Source organism: Onychomys torridus, chromosome 18 (assembly GCF_903995425.1).
Source record: "Onychomys torridus chromosome 18, mOncTor1.1, whole genome shotgun sequence".
Classification (NCBI taxonomy): Eukaryota; Metazoa; Chordata; class Mammalia; order Rodentia; family Cricetidae; genus Onychomys; species Onychomys torridus.
Window position 1 is genome coordinate 3,675,862 of NC_050460.1, and position 24,873 is coordinate 3,700,734.

At 41.9% G+C, this 24,873-nt stretch overlaps 1 protein-coding gene across 2 annotated transcripts in view; it reads right to left on the reverse strand.

Moving 5' to 3' along the window:
* Plcl2 (phospholipase C like 2) overlaps positions 1-24,431 on the reverse strand; it is a 185,433-nt gene extending 161,002 nt beyond the window's left edge. Inside the window, exons 1-2 of one of the 2 annotated variants that reach the window (XM_036168082.1) lie at positions 24,003-24,431; positions 23,058-23,613 (exon numbers count right to left, since the gene is read on the reverse strand). In XM_036168082.1, the coding sequence (XP_036023975.1) occupies positions 23,058-23,390 (333 nt within the window). In that variant the 5' untranslated portion in view covers positions 23,391-23,613; positions 24,003-24,431. The other variant, XM_036168081.1, reaches the window with a different exon arrangement.
* Positions 24,432-24,873: the final 442 nt, after the last annotated feature.

The window sequence follows — 24,873 nt, forward strand, 5'->3', positions numbered from 1 at the left end:
TTCTAAGTCTTAAATCAAAAGAATTAACCTCAAAACAAAAAGAAACTTCAGTAATGTTATACATTGTTTGATTCAAACTCATTTTCTTTCCTTCTTTCTTTTTAATATTTAAAAAATCAGATCCCCTGGAGCTAGGTTTACAGGTGGTTGTGAGCCACCGAACTGGTGCTGGGAATTGAACTTGGGTCCTCTGGAAGAGCAGTGCTTGGTTTGAACTCTCCAGCCTCATTTTTCTTAATCAATTTACATTACCATCCACTAGGACAGCTAATAAGCACAGCAAATATTTACTCTCACAAGCCAACAGTAAGTACCACTTTACAATTTAAAGTGATATTTTTGTTTATATTTAAATATTTAAAGCATGCATACCCTTAAATTATTTAAATCAAAAAGACTAACATTTCTATATGAACTTTAAAGAGGATTTTTATTATTTTTAAGTGTGTGTGTGCCCGTGTGTGTGTGTGTGTGTGTGTGTGTGTGTGTGTGTGTGTGTTGTGTGTGTGTGTGTGTCCGCCCATAAAGGCTGATTTCCTGCAGCTGGATGACTAGGACTGTACTTACAGGTGGCTGTAAGCTGACCGGTGACTGAATTCAGGCTCTTAATAAAATAAGCGCAGGCACACTGTTGACCACTGAGCCCTCTCTTCAGCCCCTGGGGCTGGGGATCAAACTCAGGTCATCAGACCTGGCAGCAGGTACCTTCACTCACTGAGCCTTCTCAACAGCCTTCAGAAAAAAGTATTTTAAAACAAAAATAATTTCATTGTTGTACTAAACCACTGAGTGAGAGCCTATAAGTCAGATCCCCTACATAATATTCATAAAAACAAAGAACAAATTATAATTGGCATCTTTGCATAAAAACTGATCATAGGGAATACTGATAGACACTGGAAGCAGTTCAGGTGTTCTTCCACTACATAAACTCAGCTCCTATTCCTAACAAAATTAAGCTCATAGCTTGACTAATTGCTGAAAGAGGTTCTCAACAGCCCATCCCCCTTTTAAGATTTCAGTTTGTTCATAAGAAAACAGTTGAAAGCATGAATTAGATTTACATTTCCTAGAACTAGGGAATAAGTGTAATATTCTAGAGTATTCTTTTTCTGTTCCTTACTTCTAGATGGTCTCCCTACTTTTCCATTATTATGCTATGAAACATGATAAAAATAAAATTATTATGTAAATACAAAACTGTAATGATATAAAATAAGTGAAGACTTTGGAGCCTTATACATATGTATTCAAATCAAACTTATAACCATGATTACTCTTATAAAGGAGAAATACCTCCGTTACATGACCAGGTTCTAAATAGAGCCAAAAGACTTTGTTGGTAGACTACAGTATATGAATGAGAGAGAACTATAAAAGATCACTGAAAGACTTAATCAATTAATATCATTACACCAAGACAAGCAAGGCACAGAACAGGCTAGAGAGAGGAAACAGTCGAGCTTGAGGCATAAGGGGAGCATGTAGGAAAGCTGATGTGGGGGTTGGGAGGGGTTGGCACACAGATGGCACTGAAAGGAACGTAAACAGAAGAGGTGGGAAAAGACTAGAGTCATTGAGCATCCCGAGGTCAAGTGAGGCTGGAGGGAAGATGCGAGAGAAGAACCCAGGAAGCATACAGAGCACTGTTAAGCTGTTGTGTCACGAGACAGGCAAAGACATGGCACAAGAGCCAACAAGAGACTGGCCATCAAGGGAACAGGAGAGAAGAGAAAATGCTCCAAGTCAGTGGGAACAGGCCAATAACAAGTGAAGACGGGGTTCCGGGGATAGAGGGAGAAGTACTGTAGAAGTGAGCTGAGGCAAAGGGGTGAGACCTTTCCCTAAATGGGAAGACCAGCTCTGGACAGGGCTCAGGCTACTTCATCTTGGTAAGGATGCCAGAAGCTACGGTTGCCATGCTGACAAATTGGTAGACAAAGCACTGGGTCGTAGTTAGAAACAGTAAGGGTAACAACCAGTCAGATCAATTCTAACGTTCTCTAGGATGGGAGGGAAGATCCTTTAAGGAAAAGGAACCACCCTTAACTCTGAATTTCCTAGTTACCTAGAAGACATCACTTAACTCAATATTCTTGACACACTCCTCTTTTTTTGCCAAGCTATGGCTGGGACTTCAGACTCAGGAAGTTACAGAGCATAAAAGAGCATCTGGGTGTAGTAACCAGGCCTAATGATATGTGACTGCCATCTTCGAACTCAGGAGGCTGAGATAAGAGGATCAAGAGTATGAGGTTGGTCTGGACTAAATGGTGAAAGCTTGTCTCCAAATAACAAAATTGCTAATTTTCTTCATTAGTTATAGCCTACTTAGGCATCTTAAAATGATGATCCTAAAAGATAATAAGCAAAGAGGGTCAGAAGGAATAAAATGACACTTCCAATCAGACTGCTGTGATAAGTCATCCCAGTTCTACACACTGTCACAAACCCATTCTCCCCTTACTCAGCACATCAGTCCTTTGAAGGGATGCTAAAATCACTTTTTGTTCTTTTTTTCACAGTTGAGGAAACTACAAGGAGGTTGATGATATTTGTTTAATAAACTTGAAGTGATAAAGCTAGAATTAGACCTCAGTCCTTGCTATCAAGAAACAGCAAACAAGCTGGGCATTGGTGGCACACGCCTTTTATCCCAGCACTGAGAAAGCAGAGGCAGGAGGATCTCTGTGAGTTCAAGGCCAGCCTGGTCTACAGATCCAGCACAGGCACCAAAACTACACAGAGAAACCCTGTCTTGAAAAAACAAAAAAGAAAGAAAGAAAGAAAGAGAGAGGGAGGATGGGAGGGAGAAAGGGAGGGAGGGAGGGAGGGAGGAAGGAAGGAAGGAGGAAGGAAGGAAGGAAGGAAGGAAAAAAGGAAGAAAAGAAAAAGAAAGAGCAAACAAATACCTTTATAGTGAGTGTGCATTTCATCATACAAACCACACAAACAAATTGAGCCTAGTGGTTGCAGATCTGTAGTCACAAGTCTCCTGAGGCTGAGACAAGATAAAAAGTTCAAGGGTGGCCTGGCCAACTTAGTAAAGCTGTCTCAAATTTACAAGGCAAAATGAGGAGGGTGCAGCTCAGTGATAGCACAGCTGCTTATGTACAGTTTTATGTCAAATGTAGGGAGCAGATAACATAAGCTGCTGTAGAGTACCCATGGACATGGTGATAATCATGGGTTCCTTCTGAGAGATCATTACTAACTCTGATGTCTACACACACGGGGGGGGGGGGGGGGGGGGGTATAAGGGGGGGCAGAGACAGAGAGACAGAAAGACAGGTAGAGACAGACAGGAAGAAACTGAGAAAGAAAGAGACAGGCAGAGTATGTACATGTAATCACATGCAAGAGTCCAAAAGGAAGAAGTAGGTAGTCAATATAGTTGAAAAGGAAGAGGTAGCCAATATACTCTAGGAATATCAGCTTGTCAGTGCCAAATATGCCAGTAGCAGGAAGTATTCTTAGATTTATATCAACATTATTTGGAAAAATATTAAAATTAGTGTCATAAATAAATACACAGAAGGTATTTTGAAGATGAGCCATAATGCAATGACATAACTTGACAGTTGCTTTTTTTATGCAATGAGTAGAAAACACTGTGAAGCAAAGAACCATATTCCATAGCTCCTGAAAACAAATTTAAAAGAATCTTTAATAATTACTAAAAACAGTGCTTTATATGCATCACCTCAACAAGTTCTCCCAAAGATCCAATGACCTCAGCATTATACCCAGTTTAGAGATGAGGAAAGTAGAGAGCAGATGATGGTTAGCCTGGATTAACACTCAGAGCCTGAGCACTATGTCCCTCATCCTTCCAAAGCAGCACCTTATAGAAGTAAGCTTCATCCATGACCAAGACCTGGTCACAGAGTTCGTTAGCATCACTTGAGCATCTGACTAATAACAGTGGCCCAACACTATGTTACTGGGCTATCTTTCTAGTGCTTGTAGCTTTGTGTGCTTGTATACGTCTCCTCTCAGGATCCATGACAGATCTTATAAACTATGTCTTTCCTAGGTTCTAAGCCTAACCAAGAACTAAGCTTATTATCTATACCTCCATCGCCACCGTCCCCTGCCCCCCCACCCCCACCCCCGCTTGTGTGTGAGTGTGTTGGTGTGTGGGTGTGGGTGCTGTGTGAGTATGCCCACACATGTGTGCGTGTGCTAGCTATTGGGAATTGAAGGGATTGAGCCCATGTGTCTTGGACATGCTAAGCAAGTGCTCTAACACTGAGTTATATCCCCAGCCCCCTTGACTCTTTTTAAATATAATAAACAAATATGTTGAGCTAATTACCATTTTTTAGGCTTTCATGAAAATGCCAGTGTACTGGTTATTACTAGTTATTTCTCTCATTACTGTGACCAAATACCTGGCAGATGCCACTTAAAGAGGATTAGTTAGCTTGGTTCACAGTTCTATACCAAGGAAGCCATGGCAGAATTCATGGTGGCAGGAGCTTCTGGTTGGACTCACCATATCTGGACAGACCAGGAGGCAGGATGCAGGAAAAAGTATCCAGCCAGCTTCCTACTTCCCCTTTCATCAGCCCAGGGCTCCTAACACAGGACCAGCCACACTCAGAATGGGCCTTCCTCTTCAGTTAGCCTCTCTGGGAATGCCAATGAAGGAATACCCAGTGTCTTCTACATGACTACAAACCCAGAGTTGACAAACACCAACCAGCATGTCCCAGAAAGTTTTAATCATAAGTGACAAATTTTCAGAGCACAAGTAGTGATAAAATCTACAATCTCAAAATTTCCTTTTTTATTAAAAAATTTTTAAGCCTTACTCTAAAGAATTTGCATTTAAAAAAAAATCACAGAGATTAACTAGACTCAAAGTCCACACATCCCAATGAACTTCTATACAGTTGTAGTAGCTATGTGAAGCTGCTGAACTTCACAATGGTTTTTACACTTTCACCATGAGACAATACATAAGTATATAAATAGAAAAGAGAGTAAGAAGGAACTGAAAACTAATGTGGTCAAACTTTTTTAGGTAACAGCTTATAAGAAATAATTTATCTGAGTTGCTTAGAAAGGAAACAGAATTCAAGAGTTATAAGAATACATGATTTCTTCAACTCTGAAACTAGAGAAAAACTACCTCCCAAGTCACCACCAGCCTTCCCAGAGTCTGCAACCACATGGTTGGGACTTGGACTGGGTGCAGTGAAGAAGCACAGCTTCTATTCTTGGTACGTTCTTTCTGGCCACTCTGGAATCTCCTAGTCACAAATTATGGCCTACTGCCTTTTAAAATAGATTTTTACTCACAGAATTCATTTAAAAAAAATCTCAGAATCAAAAAGGGACATTAAATTCTTACATAAAGCTACTTTCATTTTTAAGGTAATTTTAGATTAAAAGATGTTATACTTGTTCACAAATTAAGTAAGCTATAAAGAGGGCTGAAAATACTTTTTGTTGCAAATGTACTTAGAAGAGTACATCCTATAATGTGGAGACTATTCATTACTAACATTAATATCAGAAAAGTTTTAATTTTAAAAATCAAATCTGTCCAAACTTGAAAATTATTATCTTGGCAAAAATTAGTAATGCATGGATCTAATTGCTGATACAAGTTACACATTAACTACTGTAAGATTCTCTATCTTCAAATTTTAAATAACGTAATTAGTAATTTCTGCTTGAAAATTATAGGTTGAAAGTAAAAAGAAACAATATATATTCTACATCTTCTTCACACTTCTTAGTAAGAAAATCAGAAGGCTGTCTGCTCACATCAGGTCCAACTTATCTACTATGCACACAATACTGAACTGAGGCTCACAATACTTTTAAAGATCCATGAAAATGTTTGCTTTCTTCTAAAATCAGAAAAATGAAATGGTCAGATCAAAAAATGGTTTCAATATATAATATTATTTGTCATTACACCCAAACAGAATATCATTCTTATTTCTGTTCCAACGGAAGAAAGATTCAATAAGAAAATCATTGTAGCCCTAATACAAATACAGTCCTTCCCATTCCAGAAGCTTCCCTAGATGGCTGGCTCTGTATTACCTTGTCAAAGCAAGAGGGGGCCAGTGGTGTCTTAGATAAGCCTGGGAAATGATGGGCCACAATCAGCACATACTCCTTCCTTTCCAGGGCCCTTCCCAATGCTTCCAGTCTCTACAGAGAGGGGTGTGGAATGAAGCAGGCTGCCCACCTGCTGCTGACACTCCCTGGAGGCTCCAGCACAGAGCTAGAGATGCTGCAACTGCAAGTTTTCTCTCGGGCATTTGTTGAGTGCTTGCTTTCTGATCCCTTTGTAAATCAGATGAAAACATTTAGAAATAGAGCCACATAAATGCCAAATTTTTCAGACAATTCATTTTTGCATGAAATGTTACATCTGACAACTCATTTTCTCCACACAGAAGGATTTTTAAATTACAATAATCAATTGGAAGCATCTAAAATACAAAAATCTTCAGGTAGAACAAAAAGCACCCTTTAAGCACCATTTCCATTGGCAGTCTGCTTCTTTAGTTTCACACAAAAGCTGAAGACGGGGTCTGGTCTGTGACTCTAGTTTCTGTTCTAATGATTACAGAGACATATGGTGCCAAGTAGGGAATGAGGACCATTCTGCCAAGCTTGGGATAGTGTGTGTGCAGCAGAGTGAACATCCTTGGTCTTTTCTGGCTACATCTACCTGCATCACTCCCTGTGCACACACACCCTACATGGGTCTCTGTGGTAAGGACAGCTGTTGTGATGCCATCTGTGTCAAGAGGCAGAGAACACAGTCCACATTTCAACAGGAGGCTGTGAGAACCAAAGAAACTTTAGAAGGCATTCTGTTGTTCTCCTGGAGTCCATGGCTTCTGCTTGCAGAGGCTGCCAACTGCCAAGCACTCCTGACTCCAGCTTGCAGATGTGTGTGGCTGTCTGCTTACAGGCTGTGCTTCCAGAACAGCAGCTGGATGAAAGCACTCCCAGCTTCTGAACAGCCACCACTGTGGGTACGGCAAAGACTGAACTAAAAGACCTCATTCACAGGGCCAGAAAGCCACCAAATAGGCCAACCCGCCAGCAAGCTTCTTCCTCTCTCTGAAAGATCTCCCACACGTCCTTCCTCTACCACTCACACATACTCCCTTACACCCGGTTCTCGAGAAAACCAGTAAAGCTCCATGGTAACAAATTCTATACTGCTTTATTTCATTATTAATGTATCTTTGTGTTGGTTTTGTTTTGTCTTTTCCAAGATATGAAAAGGCTAAAAAGTAAAAAATCATGTCTCTAGCTCTGGCCAAATGAACAATGCCAGAGGTCACATACTCAGTTTTTCAGGGTTACTAGACAGCACAATTGACAAAAGTGAGCAGGAACATGAAAAGCTACAGGTAAACTCCAGACAGGAGAGGCACTGATTTGTTTGTTTTCTTTGACTAAATAAGAAAAGCCAGATTAGCTGCCCACATCTGATGGTCTCTTCCCTGGAATCACTGCTGTCTTACAAGCACAGTCAAAGGCACCCATCAACACTTCACTTTCCAAGAGACCACAACAGATAATTCTTGGATAGTCCCCATGAGCACATAAATGATGAAAACCAGCACAGGGTCACAACTAAGTGGCTCACAAAAGAGTAGACTGAAGGGACCTGTCCTGCCAAAGGCCCCTGAAGAACAAAAGCAACCTCAGAACCCTGGGTAGACAGCACCACATTACAGAATCTGTTCAAACCTTTTCTTCTGCACACAGCCACAAACCCAGTTTGACCATTTCCCAGAAACAAAGCTTCACACAATGCTTTCCACTGGGTGTGGCTTCTCCTCCCACTTGGGTGCACGACACCCAACCTCAGTCAACCTTCAGACTATATCCTCTCACACACACATCTAGATAGACACACCACAACTCCTACAGATCCCACACTTTCACTGGCAAATGCCCTGCTGTGAAACCAGTTCCAGGGTCTTGTCTCTTATATACTCAGCAATGAAAGTAAAATTAAAGAGCAGAAGTTTGGGCTGGAGAGATGGCTCATAGGTTAAGAGCACCGACTGCTCTTCCAGAGGTCCTGAGTTCAATTCCCAACAACCACATGGTGGCTCACAACCATCTGTAAAGAGATCTGGCGCCCTCTTCTGTATACATAATAAATAAATAAATCTTAAAAAAAAAAAAAAAAAAAAAGTTCAATGCATTCCGCTTTCTGTGTGGGCTACTTTTACATCGACCTGACAGTCACTGTGGAAGAGAGAACCTCAACTGAAAACATGCCACAACCAGACTAGCTTGTGGGCAAGCATGATGTACATTTTCTTGACAACTGATGTGGATGGGCCCAGCTTAACTGTGGGCAGTGCCGCTTCTGGGCTGGTGGTCCTGGGTGCTACAAGGAGGCAGGCTGAGAAAGCCATAAGGAACAAGCCAGTAAGCAATGATCCTGCAAGACCTGTGTATCAGTTCCTGCCTCCAGGTTCCTGTGCTGACTTACCTGGATGATGGACTATAAGCTGTAAGATAAAGTAGACCCTTTCCTCGCCATGGTGCTCTCGGTCATAGGATTTATCATAGCTATAGAAATCCTGACTAGTGGACTTACTCAGGATCTGAGAGCATATCAAAACAGAACTGCTTTACTGCTGTCAAGGGACAACTGGACTAGCCCAGAAGGTGAAGGTCACCAAAGCCAACTTCCAGATCCCACATAAAGTTAATGGATCTCACCTAATATCTGATTGCTTAGTACCAACTGCAGCATAAAAATAAATATTTTCACAGAAATAATTCCAAAGTAACAGGAAAAACACTGATGGAAAAAAATTACAATTCATGGATCACAGGATAAGAAGATGGTTAAGCTTTAAATTTTAAAGGTTTTAAGGTTTAAAACCTAAAAGAAAATAAATTCATATGAATTCTCCTTTTCAAAATGCTCAATATTTGTTCCTCTCTGGCAAACAAATTTGTGCACTCCTAGCTTCTAATAACTTTTCTAAGAATTAAATGTTTCAGCCAGGTGGTGGTGGTGCACTCCTTTAATCCCAGCACTCGGGAGGCAGAGCCAGATGATCTCTGTAAGTTTGAGGCCAGCCTGGGCTACAGAGTGAGAACCAGGACAGGCTCCAAAACTACACAGAGAAATCCTGTCTCGGGAGAAGTAAATGTTTCTAAGAGGCAGATTTTAATTAAATTTTGCTTTTTGATTTTAAGTGACCCAACACATGGAAAATGATGATACAAGATCCTCAAAGGTTAACAGAGGTTGAAGGTACAGGAATATGAACATCTGGATACACAATTCCTTCCATAACATTTTAGATTGAAATTTTTAAAGTTATACCCAATTCTTGCTACATGGAATCATTCTTTTTTTTTGGGGGGGGGGGGGGGGTTCGAGACAGGGTGTCTCTGTGTAGCTTTGCGCCTTTCCTGGAACTCACTTGGTAGCCCAGGCTGGACTCGAACTCACAGAGATCCGCCTGCCCCTTCCACCTGAGTGCTGGGATTAAAGGCGTGCACCACCACCGCCCGGATTCATTTTATTTTAATAGCAGTATATTAGTAGACTTCCATCACTACAGCAATACATCTGGAATAGTTAATGTAAGGGCTTGTTGCTTAGTTGGGTTTCTAGTGGGTGTACTAGATAACAGTGGATGGGAGTATTTAACTGAACATGTTACCTTCATGTCTGGGAAGCAAATGAAGGTGAGGGAGGATTCAGTCCCAAAATTCCCATTAAGAGGACACTCTAAATGATTTAAAGAATTTTGACAAGGCCCCACCTCCTAAACATTCCATCACTTCCCAACACTGCCATCCTGGGGACCAAGACTTCAGTGCCCTTGGGGCACACACACATTTATACTACGGCAGCAGCAGTATCAAAACTGACCATGCCTCTTTGAGGGCAAGCTATAATGAAACTTGTCAACTTCCTGTACCAAAGTCAATCAATCGTCTCTCATTCTAACTGATTTAACGGACACAATGAAAATGGGGTTGGGGAAGTGGCTCAGCTGGTAAAGTGCTTGTTACACAACCACAAAGACCTGGATTGGATCTTCAGTACTCCCATACAAAGTCGGGCTCAGTGCAATGTATCTTTAACCCCAAGCGAGACAGGTAGGTCCCTGAATCTTGCTGACAAGCCAGTCCAACTGAAATGTCACACTCCAAGTTCATGTGAAGAATTCTGTCTCAAAAAATAGAGTATGACTGAAGAAGACATCCAACGTCAACCTCTAGCCTCCACATCCAAATGCATACACACATACAAATATATGCCACATATACATACAATCCCCCCAAAAAATGAAAAGAGAAGGAAAGAATGGATTTAAGGCATTTATGACCACTAATTCATCTCTACAGAAGATAGCAGAAGGAATACTTAGGTCTAAAGAAAACTTTGAACATACCCAAGAAAGCAAAAGGGACAAATAAACAATCCTAGAACACTCAATCAAAAGAGACCTAATAGAAGACCACAAAACAACAGAATGACAAGAATTAAAGCATGAAGCTCCACAGTAATTCTTAATGGTCCTACTTCCTAATGAGAGACACCGGTCAGAAAACAGGATTCACCTTTTTGCTGACTCCAAGAAACACACCCCATGACCATAATACACACCACCTTATGGTAAATGTTTGGGGAAAGGTATTCCAAGCAAATGGAACCAAGAAATAAGCAAGTGTGGCTATTCTAGTGTCTGACCAAATCGACTTCAAACCACCACTAGGCAAAAGGTAAGAAGGGACCAATTTATCCTCATTAAAGAAAACTCCAACAGGACTTTACATCATAGACATGTATGAATCAAACACAGGATCACCCAATTACATACACACACACACACACACACACACACACACACACACACACACACGCACACACACACACGCACACGCACACACACGCACACGCACACACACACACGACTTAAAACCACAGATTAATACCAACACAGTGATAGTGATAATCTCAACATTTGACTTTCACTAATAGGCAGGTAATCTGGAAAGAAACTGAATAGAGAAACTTGAATTAAATGACATCACAAAATCATAAATCAAATGGACTTAACAGGTATGTATTTACAGACCATTTCACACAAACACTAAAGAATACATGTTCTCAGTGGCCTGTAGGACTGTCTCCAAAACAGACCACATTTTAGGACACAAAGTGAACCTCAATAAATACAGGAACATTGAAACTATATTCCACATCCTATCTGACCACCATGCATAAAGACGGATAGCAACAACAAAAGAAAAGACAGAAAGTCTACAAATTCCTAGGAGCTAAATCAGACACTGCTGAAGTGAAATTGGGTGAAGGGGAAATCAAGGTGGAGATTTAAAAATTCCTAGAATTTGGATGAAAATGAAAACACAATCAATGGATACATGAAAGCAGTCAGGCAGTCTAGTCCTTAAGGGGGATTTTTACAGCAATAGGTGCTTACATGAGAAATTTGAGATCTCAAATTATAACTTAATAATGCATCTGAAGGCCCTAGTAAATAAGAACCAAAAAGAATGGGAGTGAAGAGATAATTAAAATCAGAACTTAAATTCATAAAACAGAAACAAAGAAAATAATATAAAAAATTCAATGAAATAATGAATTGGTACTTTGAAACGATTAACAAGACTGACAAACATTTAGCCAAACTAACCAAAAGAAAAACGATCCAAATTAATAAGGTTATAGATTTTAAAAAGATATTACAACAGACACTGAGGAAACTCAAAGAATCGTAAGAACATATTTTTAACATCTATAGTCTACCAAATTGGAAAAATCCAAAAGAAACAAATTAACTTCTAAATATATACAACCTGCCAAAATAAAAATCAAGATGTAATAAATGATTTAAATGGACCCTTAGTATGCAGTAAGATAGAAATCATAGTTTAAAAACTCCCAATTAAAAACAGTCCAGGGCCAGATGGATCCAGTTCAGAATTCTACCAGACCTTCAGTGAAGAACTAACAATATTCCTCAATCTATTCTACAAAAGGAAGAAACATTTTTCTAATTTCTTTTATGAAACTAGTATTACGCCAATACCAAAACCGGACAGAGACCCAACAAAAAAAGCACAGGTCAATGCCTCTTTTGAACATAGAAGCAGAAATTTTCAATAAAATACTTGCAAATTGAATTCAAGAACACATAAAAAAGATTATACATCATATCAAGTCACCTCCATCCCAGAGATGCAGGAATGATTCAACATATATAAATAAATTTAACCACCACAAAAACAGACTAAGGAATAGAAACCACATTAGTTGCATGTGGTAGTCTGAATAAGATGACTCCCATAGGCTCATATATTTGAATGCTTAGTCTCATGGAGTGGTATTATTTGAAAAGAATTAGGAGGTGTGGCCTTGTTGGAGGGAGTGTCAATGGGGCTTTGAGGTTTCAAAAGTCCACACCAGGCCAGGCAAAGTGTCCCTCTCTCTCCCTGCTGCCTGCAGATTCAGAAGATTCAGATGTACAACTCTCAGCTACTTCTACAGCACCATGTGTGGCTTCATGCCACCATGCTTCCCACCATGATGATAATGGGTTGAACCTCTGAACTGTAAGCCAGCCCCAGTTAAATGCTTTCTCTTGTTAAGAGTTGCCATGGTCATGGTATCTCTTCACAGCAATAAAACACTAAGACAGTATAGAAACGGCCTTTGGCAAAATCCAACAACCACTCATGATGAAAGTCCTGTGGAGAGAATAGGTATACTGGGATATTATAGCTCAACACAATAAAGGCAATATACAGGAAGCATAAACAGAAACAACAAAACCTAGAGTTCCTCCAAACTCAAACTCAGCCTTCTCATCAGGTTACTTCTCTTCCTTGGAACCTGTCCAAGACAAGTGAATGGTACATGCTTCTGTGTAGATTCCCACACATTAATTTGGAAAATAAATACTATCCAAATAGAATAAGCAAAACTAATGGCAATCTAAGGGCACACACTGAGAGGTCAGAGTACACACCACATAATTAAGGCTGGGAATATCCACTAGTTGAAAGTTTACTGCTTTGTAACTAATAAAATACATTTATGGATACTCCAGGAGTTTGTGTTCATTCATCACGACACATGAACTTGGCCAGTGAGCCCACCGCATCGAGGACACTCCAGTACCACCATGCTGTCCCTTCCAATATGAACCAACTGGTCTAACAAACACCTGTTGGCAAGCATTACCATATAACCTCCTCTGAGTAACCAGCATTTACTGCATGTTAGGTGTGTCATTTGAGCACAAGATGAAAAGATTAAAGGAAATAGAAAGACTTGTTTCAGCCGAGGTTGAAAAGTCCAGTCACCTCTCTCCAGGAACAATGCTGGTTATACTGTCAGATCTGTTCTTTGAAACAATGATGCTCTGAGAAGGCTTTCTCCATGACCCAGAATGCAACACACAGACAAACCCACACACAACTAGTCACTTGATTTACCAAAAAAGGCAATGCAATACATGAATAAAAGATCCTATTTTCAAATAAATGGTACTGAAGGAATCACTTACATATAAGTATAAAATATGTTTAATATAAATATGTAATATATTTATATTTAGTATAAATATATAAATAACTGTATAAATGAAATAAAATATATAATATAAATGTTTATGTAATATATTTCATATTAATGTGTATAAATAATATATATATTCCACACAGAATATAAAAAGTAAAGCAAAGTTTCCAGAAGTTAATTAATAAAAATCTTCATGGTCTTAAAAAGAGACTTCTTTAAAAGAGGACACAAAAACCATAACCATAACTGAAAATGTTAATAAATTTGGTTTCACTAAAATTAGGAATTGTTTTTCATTACAAGATAGCCTCTCACACCAGTGAAGAGACAAGTCATACCCAGGAGAAGACATTTTCATATCTATATCTCACAAGAGATACATCCAGAAAACATCAAGTCATACAAAACAATTTACAAAAAAATTTCAAACAGGCAAAAGAGTCAAACCGGCATTTTTTTTTTTTTTTTTTTACAAAGACAACATCCAAATGATCAAAAAACATGCAAAAGTTCTCAGTGTCATAGTTACCAGAATATTCAACCAGAAAATCACAGTAATGTTTCATTAATCACATAACCATGGAAATGATCACAAAAAAGAAAAAACAAAAAACAAAACAAAACAAACCCATTGACAATGCAAATTATGTATATTTGGAGCAATTAGAATTATTCAACCTGTTTAGTATTTAAAATACTTTAATTAGCTAGGAAAAATGCTTGGCAGTATCTACTACAGCAAACATAAATATGTGCTATGAAAGAGGTTAGTATTTTTAATAAATATAAAATTATTTATGAGACTACACATAAGCAATGAAAACTTTAAAACAATGTACAGATTTCTTTTAACAAACTATTAAATACTCCAAGAATAAATATACCATCCTTCATACTATTATTTCATTAACCCCAAACATTTATCCCTCTGTGACCACACTAATTGGTAAAAGCAACTAGAGCTGCATAAGCAATATTCATAAAACATGTGCAACCCCTTCCTGGTCATTTCCAATTAGAGAGCAGAAACTGCTACCCATCTCATCCTCTTAGGAGACAGACTAGACTCATGCCAACTCACTACATCTTCTACACTGTTTGGTTAGCTTAGCGCTCAATCTTTGTAATTTGAAAACAGTATATGCATGCATGAGTAGAACTGAATGTATGCAGCTGTCTACAACAGAAAAAGATCCACAAAAATTACTATCTCTAAAACCACATATTGTTCTATTAATAGCCATATACTGCAGTATTACATAACAAATTTTCCAATTCTGTTATACTGGTATGCAAATAAATTAATTCAACCATAGCCAGTAGCTAAATATACTTACTAACCAGTATGGCCTTGTATATAACTAATGACAAATTTTATGTGATCACTTGCTATTCTGAAAATATCATGAATCTTCACTATTGATGCATTTAAACCCCGCTGCTTAGTTTGGGGGATGTTAACACCTGCAGCTTTCAATGCAGCATGCTAGCACACTACAAGACAAATACTGACCTCACAGGGAAAGTGGTTTGTGGGGCAGACAGAACTCAGAGCATGCAGCTCTAATTCACATTGTTCTATAGATACATGTGGCTTCTTCAAAACAGACAAACTCTTCTAATTAGAAATCTGCCAATATTTCAAGACGGATGGAAACTTTTAAAGCTAAGGAGCCAGAATAGCTTGGGCAAAGAGCAATGAAATGAATAAATAAGAAAAAAAAACAACAACAAAAACCATATTTCAGAAGTTAGAGTAGAAAAGGATGGTGAATCAAAAAAAAAAAAGAAAAAAGAAAAAGAAAAAGAAACCACATGGATTTTCAGGACAGACAAATTGGTCTGAATGCTGGCTTTGCCCCATGTAAATTCTGTGACCCTGCTTAGGAATTCTCAATCCATATGAAAAGGCTTCCTTGCCTGTAAAGAGGATGATGTCTCCTTGCAAGTTCTGGTAAGAGGTGTGTGAAATGATGTCCATGAAACACCAGTTCTTCTGTACCTAATCCACTCACTGCAACAAGGACTGGATTCCCAGCATTAGATGTCAAAGTGAACTGAGAGAACAGAGGTTCCCATTCTGACACTGCAAATCCCAACCCGCACACTCCTCTGTTTATTACCAATTCCACAGCACTCCCAATAAATACCTTCTGACATTCCATTATCAATGACAACCAAAGTTTAAGTAATTAAACTCCTTAAAAAGAAACAAAAGCTGAGTAGAAATTATGTAAGTCACTTTTAAAAACCCAGTACCAGAAAAGAGACTGAGTGCTTTAACAAACAGTAACACTCTCTGGCTATCTACGCTTTTTAAACTCTAAGACCAAACATAAAAATTCAAAGGTCTATCTTAACTCAGGACACAAAAGGGACAGACCATTCAGCCCCATACAGAACAATTCTGGAAGGAATAAAATTCCTAGACTCAACTTTATATGAAGGTATTTCCTTATGATTATCTTCAAATAATTTTTTTTCAGAAAAAAATAAGTATATGAAAGAAACTTCTTTTTGGAGAATACAGCCCATGAAGTGGTATGTTCCAGTTAGAATCACTTGGAGTTAAATCTAATAATCTCTTCATAAAACTGATGAGTTGTCAATTTATTAATTCACATTTGATGCACACACACATATGCACACTTAAATACACACTTTACACATGACATTGAACCTTTTTCATAAGCTCACAGAGTAAATAAGACATAGGTACCTATGAGGTAGAGAGAAGCAGAGCAGTATGGAAATACAGGTGGAGCTGGAGCTAAAAGGCAGGAAAAGAAACACTTCACACTGAGAGGCAACAGACCAAATAACATTCTAGGCATGACTGAGAAGGGGAAAACTACTCCAAGCAGAGAAAACAGTGGGACCCATAGAAAGGCTAAGCTCTGATTGAGAAGCACATCCCACCAAGTTCCTGGCAAGGTGGTAATGACCATCCAAACTGGGATACTTCAGAGAGTGAACAGAGACACTATTAAAAATTTTGTAGTGACATAAAATAAAAACCCCGACTTTCCTAAGCCAATCAAGACAGATGGGAATGTCATGCAACTGTGGCCTTATACATGTTCAAATGTACTAAAACATGGGATTGAGAAAAGCACCTAAATATTTCACTCTCCAAAGCATCAACAGCATCTACCTACAAAGTTTCTTGGTGCTTTTCTGTATGTGTTGAAAGATAAATCTTCAAAACAGGCATGGTAGTACAAGTGAACTCCAATTACAATGAACCTGAAGAAGCCAGCTCATTTCAAAATGACCTTCAGTGAGAAATAGGAGAGGAAAAACATTCTGGATAATGCTCATGGAGTCCCGACTGCCTGCCATGCACTGAGCACACATCACCTCACTGCATCTTAACAGTGCTAGGAGAGGGTCTTTATCCTTCTTATCTTAGATATGGGGTACATAAGGCTACGTAAAAAGGGTGCAGGGGAGCCAGGTGATTGGCAGTCCTCTCATTTAACTTCAGTACTGTACCTTATGAACAATCCAAACAAGTGCCACACAGCCGGGACAGCCAAGTTGAGGAGGTTACCTAGAATACATTTTACCTAACAAACCCTGCCAGAGTCAAGTGCTAGAGGCCAGAGAGCTCAAATGCCTGCCCTGCTCTGATGCTGCAGAATGCACACGTGCCAGCGTCTACCAGCAGCCTGAACTCGCTGACTGCCAGACCAATGCAATTAACTACATGCTTTGTGAACCCAAAGTCTGGAGTTATTCTGACATCAGGGGAGAAAAGGTGTGACTACAATTTCTCCAGTGGCTCTGGCTTGAGGTTGAGTTATGACATACTCTTGTGCCAAGCACAATCTTCCTGATTCATTATCAGTAGAAAAAAGCATTGGTCAGGTAGGTGGTTTACGTAGTTTCAACATATAATATAATAATTTCTGCCACTCGAGTGACCTTGTGGTGAAAATATTTACATCTCACTAATAAAAAATAAAAAGTAGCTGAACTAACACAGATATCTAGAAGTTGAGTAGGCATTACCATCCAAAACTTAAGATTTAAGGTATAGAGCAATTACTTTGGGACCAATATATATGTCTAGAAAGAAACTACAAATGTTCATTTTAGATCTGCATTATGGTTACAAATAATATTGTTGTATCTACTGAAAATTCAAATTTTGATAACCTAAGCCTTAAAACAAAACAGTATAATTTAAACCTCTTACACAGCACACAGCACTGTAGAAGGAAGTAAACAGATTTGAGAAAACTTGAATGATACAATCAACTAATAAAACAATTTCCCATGAGCTGTCTTTACGGATTTGATTTAAAATGCAAATGAAATGGAAGGATTGAAAGAAGGAAAAGCAAAGGGTGGTGTATAAAAACAATGCACTCTCATGACTTTGGGGAAAGCTCTTTAGACTGAGCAGTCAGCCACACTCTAAGCTTTCAACAGTTATTGGGTCTAAATGCATTAGTTCAAAGTAAAGTGCAGAGCTGCTGACTGGCCGTGAGAATGTCTGATCCAAAGGGTCTACTTGGATCTGCCTATCTATTCAGACAATTCCCTTTGTGATCCAGTTCTTAAATGTCTGGCAAGCAGTGGCCTTTGTTTCTCCTTGTGTGAGGAAGAGAAGGGAAAAAAAGGCAAGACACTAAGTCGAATACAGATATTAAGTTCCAATTCAAAAAACAGTTCCTGAGCACTGTATGTTATCAGTGCAGAACTCGCCAGTGCCAGTTTGGGCTTGTAAAGAGCCCACTTAACAAAACCATGCCCCAGTACAATGCTCAGGTATGTTTTTGTTATTTTGCTTGAATATGTATAACAGGCATTAAAAAGTCTAGTGTTGTTCATGCTTGGGAGCTCAGCATCAAGGCAGAAGAATATATGTTGCTATAACGACTGTAAGATTATTTTTTTACTCAATAATATATGATAGCTATATTAAGAACAAAGTCACTGTGAAGCTGAAGGCCAAGTATGACAGGTGATGAAGCAGCTACCTGGCTATGTATCTATCAACTACCTCTGCAAGAGAGACAGTCTTCCCCTCCAACACCTTGTACATTTAGAAGAGAAAAACAAGCCTGGTATCCAAGACCAGGAAGGCTCCCTTACTTACACAAAACATGTAAATGGATAGAGTAATTAAAAAAAAAAAAAAATAGAACACAGCCACAGTCAAGAGACAGACTGCCTGCACCTCCAGCACCACAGACACGTTGCTAGCCTCTCATGGCTACCCTCCTCCACCCTCTGTGGGTGATATGGGACCATGTCAGAGTCAAGGAAAGCACCACACCTGTCACATGTCCTGCCCACAATGAGAGTTCAGTAAGCGGTGGTTACTGTTACTTCATCTGAACACCAAATAATGCAACAGCTGCATAGCCTCAGTATAGGAAGGGCCAGCATCAACAGCTGCATAGCCTCAGTATGGGAAGGGCCAGCATCAATGGTTGCACAGCCTCAGTATGGGAAGGGCCAGTATCAACAGCTGCATAGCCTCAGTATGGGAAGAGCCAGCATCAATGGTTGCACAGCCTCAGTATGGGAAGGGCCAGCATCAACAGCTGCATAGCCTCAGCATGGGAAGGGCCAGCATCAACAGCTGCATAGCCTCAGCATGGGAAGGGCCAGCATCACCAGCTGCATAGCCTCAGCATGGGAAGGGCCAGCATCAATGGTTGCACAGCCTCAGTATAGGAAGGGCCAGCATCAATAGCTGCATAGCCTCAGTATGGGAAGGGCCAGCATCAACAGCTGCATAGCCTCAGCATGGGAAGGGCCAGCATCAACAGCTGCACAGCCTCAGCATGGGAAGGGCCAGCATCAACGGCTGCATAGCCTCAGTATGGGAAGGGCCAGCATCAATGGCTGCATAGCCTCAGTATGGGAAGGGCCAGCATCAATGGTTGCATAGCCTCAGTATGGGAAGGGCCAGCATCAACAGCTGCACAGCCTCAGTATGGGAAGGGCCAGCATCAACAGCTGCATAGCCTCAGTATAGGAAGGGCCAGCATCAATGGTTGCACAGCCTCAGTATAGGAAGGGCCAGCATCAATGGTTGCATAGCCTCAGTATGGGAAGGGCCAGCATCAATGGTTGCACAGCCTCAGTATGGGAAGGGCCAGCATCAGTGGCTGCCACATTCTAAGAATGTGGAGAAGGGAGGATGACAAAGAGATCTGGGGGTAGGGTGAAGAGAGTTGACCAAATTCCTTGGTAGCTTGACTATGGTAATGACTAGGAGACTCCATGCAGTGCTGTAGCTCACAAAATTGATGCCCAGTGCAACTGCAACCATAGAGCCCTTTGGAATGCAAAGTATCTAATTAATTCTGATTAAAACAAACCACCAAAATTAATATAGTCATTTTGATACATTGACTTCTAAAATAAATCTAAGGCCCCAAGTACTATTTTATATCTTAATTAATAAATAAGCTATGTATTTAAAAAATAAGTGGCCATCTGAACAATTAATCAAATTATCTATTTGGAAATAAAGTAGATTGTATTAAGTAGTGAGATGAAGGGGAAAATGAAAGTGGTGTTTTCATTTTTACTAGATTACTAAAGATGACAGACACAACTTCATCCCTAAAAATGCAGTCACGTGACTCTGCAGATACCTCAAGAACATACTGTTATTTTCAATAGGTTAAAGAAAGCTAAAAATATCTGCCACTGCTTTCCATGACTTCTGTATCATCTCAAAGTATCTGTATAAGATTATAAGACTCTCTCTGGATTTTCGTCAAGATTGCTACCATAACTGAGGAGCTCTTTTAGTATAGAACTGTGTGCCTATTTTGGGGGAAAAAACAAAAAACGTTTTACAACAATTTCTTACTCATTGCTATTTATAAAACAGATGAAACACCAAAGAAATTATGTTAAATAAGAAATAGACTTCTGGTCAGCTCAGTGTGCTTCTGAACATGCCCATTGAGTCAGTGTTGAGCCTTCCTTTACCTATCACTTAGTGACCCTGACCTAACGGGATGTGAAGCCTGAGAAGTAGAAGACAGGAAAGAAGCAAGAGGCTGCCAGCAGCCTGCACAAGCCACACATGCGAGCCTTTGCCCCTCAGCCAGTCACTGACAGCGACTGTCTTCAGCACCTGGGCTTCCTCATCGTCCCCCACCCTCAGACCACCTGACCACATTTAGTCCTTAAAGCCCTTTAGAAAGAGCACAAGAGAGCCAGGACAGACCTTTTACAGCCCTTCCCCTGAGCTGTGCTTAAGCTTAAGACTTGTGTTAGTTCTAAACAAAAGTGAAATACAATTTCTGCCATTCAAAGGTACCTGTGCAGTACTCATTGTGTTATGGAATTTGATATTAAATTCAGAGACTTCTGTATTCTATTAACAGATTATCTTTATGCTATATAATATGTCTTTAGAAAACACAACACTAAATTCCTAAAATCCTGATGCTCCAAGAAACCAATTCATGGAGAAATAACTACTTACCTATCTTCTATACTGCAGGCACGACTAACTTTCAACACTACTTCCATCATTTTCAAGAACGATTAAGAAAAAAATAAGTTGAAAACAAAGACCAGAAAGGGAAATCTGTCAGGTTATCTTACTTGGTACAAGATATTAAGATATGATTGGTAAATCCAAAACCACCTGTTTCAGAAAGTAACAACTTAAATAAACATGAACTTCCTTATCATTCCTGTAGCACCTACTATGATCCTGGCACTGTGTATCTAGGGACGTGGTGGTGAATAAAAAAGCTAACTGGCTTCATTAAAATGAAGAAAAATGAAAACATAACTTTGAAACTCAGAATTCAGTATAAGTAGCATCTCCATTTCCCAATCAGTGATTTCTTAACCACTCGTCCTTGTGTTTCTGCGGCCTTCCATGGACTCAATCTCAAGTTCGTATCACAGTCAGTCAAGTCAATCTTGTCTTGGCTTCCACAACAAAACGGAGCACCACTGCTGCTATCCATCAGGTTTCCCTATGAATCTCAATGTGGATATTAATAAATTCTAGCCTTTTAAATGTGAAAACAAGCCCTCGAAACCCTTGGGAGGAAGAGATTGTTAAAATTAAGATGGTATCTTCTCTGAAATTTTCACACAAAATTTTATTAATATCGTCATGCAAAATTACCACAAATAGATATCTCACATAGCTCTGCAAACAGGATCAATACTCATATATACTTGAAAACAAATTGCATACTAGAAGAGAAGACATCATCACTAAAAGCTACACAGGCAACAGAAAGACACTACTTTTCTTGATTTAAAAGTTAGCTGTGGGGAGGATGCACTTGACTTAAAGCTCTTCCATGGTGCCTCCCACATACAAACTGAGCAAGCCCATGACAAGGCCGATGCAGTGTTACAACTGCCTCTTACAGCAGCAAGTGGCCTATTTCACTGGATGGATGCAAGGCTGCTAACACAGGGAGACTCACAGTCCCCAGGATTTCTGACTGTGCCCCAGGCACATTCTGACCTCTCTCCTAAGGGTCACCAGCCGGGAGGGATGGGGACAGCACCACCAATGTGAGTGCTACCCACTGTCCTGTCCTAAAATCCCCTTCATTTCCCAAAAGCAACAGTCCACATTTGCTCCAAATTTAGGCAAGCCAGATGGGTTAATGTGGCCCAAGGCTCTACTTTTCTCAGTTTACCAACTTTCTTTTTCTACTTCATGTCACAAGAAATATCTTTATGTTGCAAACTAAACTGTAATATTTGAAGGAAACCACCACAAACTCTTAATGTCATTTCTTGAAATTTAAAATTCACAAAACAACTGGTGGCTTTCTAAACAGCACCATGAAAAAAACAAAAACAAACAAACAAACAACCCCAACAAAACCATTCCAAAGGAACTTGCTGACCGGAGGCCTGCCTAAGGCAGCTAGGAATTAAATTGTGCAGGAACTGTAATCTCCCAGAGGCCTTTTGAGCCTAAGAAAGAGGAAATCTGCATTTCTGATCCCTTTCTCAGAGTAATTGAAGGAGGGGATATTTTATATCCTACAAATACGATCGCTTGCTAGGGGCAACTAATTACAATGTCGATTAGAAGAAAGCTATTAAATAATGTATGTTCATCGTCTGGGGTTTTAAAAAAATATTTTCACATGATCCCTGTCTTTAAAATACAAAGGCAACCTTACAGGGAGCGTGCCACCAGGCTAAGCTGCTGTTGAAAAGCATGTCCCTATCCAGGCAGGCACAAGGCCCATTTAATTCCAAGTCAATCCGGAGAGAGGTGACAGCCCCAAGTTGCTCTGAGGATGTCAGAGCACAGCTCTCATGCACACCCCGGATCACCTCTCCATTCTTTCCCAAAGCCATGGGCTTCCAATCCCGGCTCCAGCACCGCAAACACCCAAACACCCTGGCTTCCCCTTCGCAGCAGGCTCACTCTGCTCGCCTCCTTCCGCCACCGCTTCCCCGGGGCGGGGAAACCGAGCCCAAGGACGCGCGCGGGTCTCCTACCTACCTTGATGATGCTGCTCCTGCGGGGCAGGCCGCCCGGCTTGCTGTCCTTGGGGACAGGGCCGGGGGCCGGGCTCGGGGTCCGTGCGAGCGCCACGCCTCGAGGTCCCCTGGCAGGGCTGGCCCGGGCTTCGTCGGCGGACACGCCGAGGCTGCAGTCTCCATTGGAAACCCCGCCGCTGTCATAGCGCGCCCGCCCGTGGCCGAGGCGACCTCCCCCGCCGCCGCCGCCGCCGCCTTCGCCGGCTCCGGCTTTCAGGGCACCCTTGGCGCCGAGGGCCGGGCCCGGGGAGGTGGGCAGGGCCTCGCCTGCGGCGCCCCGGCCACACTCCGCCATGGGCGCCCCACGACCCGCCTGCACAAAGCCGCGTCCCCGCGTCCCCGCCGCCGCCTCGGGCCGCCTCGCGCGGCCCCTCCTCCTCGCCGCCGCCGCCTCGACCGCTTCTTCCGCTTTTTTTCTTGGCTTTTTTTTTTTTCTCTTTTTGATTCAGATGTGACGCGTGCGGCGAGCTCGCCTCCCGCGCGGAGAACGTCGTGCCGGCGGAATTACCTTTGGGGTCCTGCCGAGGTCGGGGGGGAGAGGGAGAGAGAAGAGAGGAGAGTCAGCTCGGGTGGCGGCGTCCCGGCTGCCGGCACCTGGGGAAGGAAAACACGCCCCGGCACACGCGCCGCTGCGGGCGCCAAAAATAACGCGCGCGCGCTGGCGCCCACCGCCGCGCGCCGCGTCCCCTCAGGCCCCGCGCTCACCGACGAGCGCCGCGTTCCCTTAGGCCCGGCTCCCGCGAGGGCTCGCTCCACGGCGCCCGAAGCGCTGGCGACCACGCGGAGGCGCGTCGCGCGGGGCTCCCGGGCTCCCGGGCTCCCGGCTCCGCCCAGGCCCGTCAGTCCCCTCCGGGCTCAGCCAAGGCCCAGGGCGGCTTCTGACGGCCCCGGGCCCACCGCGACCTACCCGCTGCCGTCGCCTCCCGAGCTTCGCGCCGCCCCCTACAGGCCGCGGGGACCTGTCCGGGCTCGGGTCGCGGTCCCAGGCCGGGTCAGCCGGCAGGTCGGACCCCACCGCCAACTGTCAGTCATCCGAAGCTATCCCCATCCCGAGGCCACAGCGTGCACGCGGGTCTTGGGTAGACTGAAGATCCTGGGGCCATGGGCTTGGCCGCTGCACCTCGTGTCCAGCCTCAACCCCGCACTCGGAACCCGGTCCCTTCCCACCCAGCTGCCGCTGGGCTTCCTCGGTAGAGCAGACCCATTCTATATGCAGAAACAATCCCCCTTGCGCGCCCTTGGACTGCTAAACTCAGTGGACATGACTGGTTGCCAGGATCTGGGGTTGAGGTGGGAAGGCTGGCAGGCATTGAGAGACAGAAGGCATCTGCAGAGTTTATTCGGTGCCTCTGGGTTGTCCCGGGGGACCTGGTCTATCACTGTAGTCCCTCCCTATCGTGTCCTTCCTAATCCTGCCTCCAAGGATGCTTGCTTGTCCCGTCCCTCGTGGGTACCATCCAAATCAGGCACATCTTTTGGGACAGAATCAAAAATCAGTGATGAATGTTCTGCTCCCACATGCAAATACTTTCCCTAAATCCCGATTCTGGAGCCAAGGAAGAGGGCAGGACCACTATACAGCCTAACAGAAGCACTAGCAGAGTGGCCGGACCACTGCACTGTGTGGTACCCACCTCTCCATCCCAGGCACCCTGAGGGCCAGCCAGCCTCATGCCTGGCTCTGGCACCCCAGTTTTTCTCTCACTGTGCATTTCCTTTTCGTTTTCCCGGGCACAGGAGACACTGAGAGCCCACAAGGACTGAACTTAGAGACTTTG